Source organism: Chenopodium album, chromosome 2 (assembly GCF_948465745.1).
Source record: "Chenopodium album chromosome 2, dcCheAlbu1.1, whole genome shotgun sequence".
NCBI classification, from domain to species: Eukaryota; Viridiplantae; Streptophyta; class Magnoliopsida; order Caryophyllales; family Amaranthaceae; genus Chenopodium; species Chenopodium album.
The window spans coordinates 66,767,391-66,771,286 of record NC_137835.1 but is presented as its reverse complement, the minus strand read 5'-3'; the positions used below and the strand labels follow the sequence as shown (position 1 = coordinate 66,771,286).

Below are 3,896 nucleotides of genomic sequence, written 5' to 3'. Positions count from 1 at the left end.
TATTATGTTCTAAAAATTTCTATTATGTTCTATTAATATTTTTCCCTTATGTTTAAAACTTTTCCCATATGTTCTAAAGTATTTCTATTATGTTCTAAAGTTTTACCATATGTTCTAAAGTTTTCTATTATGTTATAAATTATTTCTGTTATGTTCTAACATTTTCTATCCATATGTTCTAAAGTATTTCTATTATGTTCTAAAGTTTTCCCTTATGTTCTAAAGTTTTCTATTATGTTCTATTATATTTTTTTCCTTATGTTATAATAAAATCATGTTATATTATAATTGTAAACATAAGAATATAGAGAATAATTGGACAAAAAATAATATGTCATTATGTTCTCAAAATTATAAAAAAATATATAAAAAAAATTTACACAAATTTTTTTTTTGTTCTATTTCCTATAAATAAAATGTCCCATGCGGTTGTACGAATAGCATAGTCAACCTGAAAAAAAAAAAAATTAATAATTAGAACATAAACACATTATAAATTTTAGAACATATTTGATGCATTTTAAAACATATACAAAATGTTTGAATTAAAAATTCAAAGTATTAAATTTAAATTCAAACATATTTGATGCATTTTTTTCTTATGTTCTAATTAGTAATAATTTTAATTTATTACTAATTAGAACATAAGCAAAAAATGTTTACTTACAATATCACTTGACTTTCCCTGGACAATTACGACTATCATGATGACCAAGCTCTCCACATGCTCTACATAATCTTTTCTTCTTTTGACTTTGTTCAACAGCTTTTTCTCTGTCATTCTTCATTCTCTTGTCACTATTTGGAACATGCGTATCATTTGGAATAGGGGTATCATTTGGAACATTAACCTGATTTGGAACATGAACCCCTGTACCTTTGTTTTTTGAAATTTTTGGAGCTTTGATCAAAACTTCAGAAGGTAAACTAGCTCCAATAAGCATTTCAATGTCTTTAACTTTGCTACAAAAATTGTTGCTTCCATTTGTTGTTTTCTTCTATTCCAAATCTATTCTCATGGCTCGAAGTTTTTTGACAAGATCACTTAGATCATCTTCATTGTTTTGCACTAAACTCACACAAGCATGAATTTCACACCACAAATCATTTAATAGCATCTTTTTATCTACAGCATTAAGACATTCCTCTAAAACATTACCCTCTAAATAAAAAATGGGCTTCTTATAAGCCATTGTACACCATCTATTTAGAACGTAAGTCTTGGGAATTTTTTCTAACATCCTTGCTTTCCACACCCAAATCATATGCCTACAAGGCACACCATCACGTTCAAATTTTTTACAAAAACACTTGGTATCTAAGGTAGTTGGATCAAAAACAACATCAAAAGCCCTCCTCCTAGATCCTTCCCTTAATTTGGAAATGTAAATCTCATTGTCCTTCTTCATCTCCTCAACACCACAATTAAAACATCCAATTTCAAACTCATATTGAAAATCATAAAAAAATTGTTGTTGTAAACAACTCAGAAGCATCTTTTTCTAAAGGAATTGGAGCCTTACACTCTGGACGCTTATTCTTTGAATCATTATCCATTTTATTTTGAGTGTGCCTTTGAGCATCCAATGCACATTCAAACCTATTGAAAATAAAAATTAACTTTAGAACATAGAAAATAACTTTAGAACATAAAGTGAATTACATTAGAACATATTAAAATAATACACATGATTTAAATACTATTAAAACATTAAACTAAAACTTTAAAACATTTAAGACAAAATTTATAAAATAAAAGAGAGTTGAAAAAAATGGTAAAACTATAAAATAAAATATATAAAAGGAAAAAAAAAAAACTTTAAAGCATTAAAGAGATTTGAAAAAAAAAGTCATTCTTATTATGTTCTAAAGTTTTCCCATATGTTTTAAAGTATTTCTAATATGTTCTAAAGTTTTCCCTTATGTTCTAAAGATTTCTATTATGTTCTATTATATTTTCCCTTTATGTTATAAAGTTTTCTATTATGTGCTATTTCCTAAAACTATAAAATAAAAGAGATTTGAAAAATATGGTAAAACTAAAAAAAAAAAAATTTTTTAAAAAAAAAAAAAAAAAAAAAAAAACTTTAAAGCATTAAAGAAAAACTTTTGAACATAAAGATTAAAATTAGAACATATTTAGACATTTACATATTACCTCATGTAAAACTCAATCAAAGTGAGATGGGGATTTGTGAACATAGTGTAAAAATTATTTTCACTTTCGGATCTAGATGTGGTCCTCATGATGCCACCTAAAAATAAATCTCTGAAATACGCTGGAATCCACATATCACGTATGTTGAACATGTGAGCCAACCACTCATGATCGTTCAAATTGAATTCTGAAATAACTTTGTTCCACTTTTCTTCAAATTCTGCTGGCTCAATCTCTAAATGCCAAACACATGCACAAAGTTTTTTCAAAAAATCAGTTTCTTGGGTAATTGCCCGACCTACTTTTTCAGGCACCTTTTTCATAATATGCCACATACAAAACCTATGTTCTGTAGTTTGAAAAACATTACGAACAACAACTTTCATTGCAGGGTCTTGATCGGTAATCAAACACACAGGCTCATTATTTCCCATTGATTTAAGAAAAGTTTTGAAAACCCATTCGAAAGATGATATATCTTCATGAGCTACAAAAGAAGCCGCAAAAGTTACACATTTCTTATGGTGATCAACTCCAGTAAATGGACCAAAGATCATATTATATCTGTAACATACACAAATTATATATGCAGAAAATATTAGAACATAAGGATTAACTTTAGAACATAAAGGTAAATTGTGTAGCATAAAGGTATACTTTAGAACATTAAGGATAAACTTTAGAACATAAAGATAAATTGTGAAGCATAAATGTATACTTTAGAACATTAACGATAAACTTTAGAGCATAGAAATTTAATTTAATTATTAAACTTGCCAATATTTTAGAACATAATGCATCTATGTTTAGTATATCAGCAATATATGTTTAGAACATTAGCAATATATGTCTAGAACATAAGATATACATAATTTAGAACATAAGAAATATATGTTTAGAACATCAAAACATGATAGATATTAATTTAGGAACATAAAAAAAATCTACATTTAGAACATCACTTGTTTGTTTGGAACGTTGTATCAAAAGATACCATATCACCAAAAAGTGCATAATTTTTGCGACAAATAGGATCAGCCCATAAAGCTCTACAAAGTCTACCTTCTTCATCAACATCATAGTAAAAAAAAAGGCACTCCAAAGCAATTTCTTATTTTGAAAGTTATCCACAAACATTTGGGCATCTGATCCAGCAATATAAGCCTTCAAATCTCTATAAAAGTTTTTGAAATCTTGTTTAGATGCACCAACATTATCATGTGATCCAGCTAATTCTTTCATCATTGTATAAGACCTCACAGGACCAACATTTACCTGTGTACAAAAACAAAGAGAAAGAAAAATTACTATGATTAAAAATCAACTTTAGAACAAAGAAAACAATATTTGGCACATAAAAATAAATCACCTTTGAATTATCAACAATCAACTTCTTATGCATAATATGCATTTTTCTATTATCCTTTTGAAATTTTGCACAACTTGGAGTATATAAACAATGATTATGTTCTTCTTTGAATTGACTAACAACATACTTTCCTGCATCATATCTCATACATATGTGAGCATTTCATCCTACACGAGTCACTAAACATTTCCTAGTAATATGAACTTTTCCTTCTTCATCAACAGTTTGTTGAGCATTAGGTTTTTTTGTTGCCTTGAAACCTTCCTTATTACAAACTCCAAATTGAAAAGCAATTATATCTTTGTTATTTTTCTTCCTTGTAGTAGTAGATTTCCTAGAAGTAAACCCAGCGGCATTTGCATATGCTTT

General features: G+C 27.5%; 1 protein-coding gene across 1 annotated transcript; it reads right to left on the bottom strand.

Moving 5' to 3' along the window:
• Positions 1 to 998: 998 nt before the first annotated feature.
• Positions 999 to 2,715, bottom strand: LOC145574640 (protein FAR1-RELATED SEQUENCE 5-like). The gene is made up of 3 exons (XM_081632480.1): positions 2,159 to 2,715; positions 1,484 to 1,600; positions 999 to 1,269 (listed from the first exon to the last, which is right to left on the bottom strand). Exons 1-3 carry the CDS (start codon positions 2,713 to 2,715, stop codon positions 999 to 1,001), a joined length of 945 nt encoding a protein of 314 aa, XP_081488606.1.
• Positions 2,716 to 3,896: the final 1,181 nt, after the last annotated feature.

Coding starts and splice junctions, on each gene's coding strand:
- LOC145574640 (XM_081632480.1), bottom strand. CDS start 2,715: ATGATCTTTGGTCCATTTACTGGAGTTGATCACCATAAGAAATGTGTA. Junction 1,601..2,158: donor TTGATTGAGTTTTACATGAG/GTAATATGTAAA, acceptor TATTTTCAATAG/GTTTGAATGTGCATTGGATG. Junction 1,270..1,483: donor GAAAAAGATGCTTCTGAGTT/GTTTACAACAAC, acceptor TGTGCCTTGTAG/GCATATGATTTGGGTGTGGA.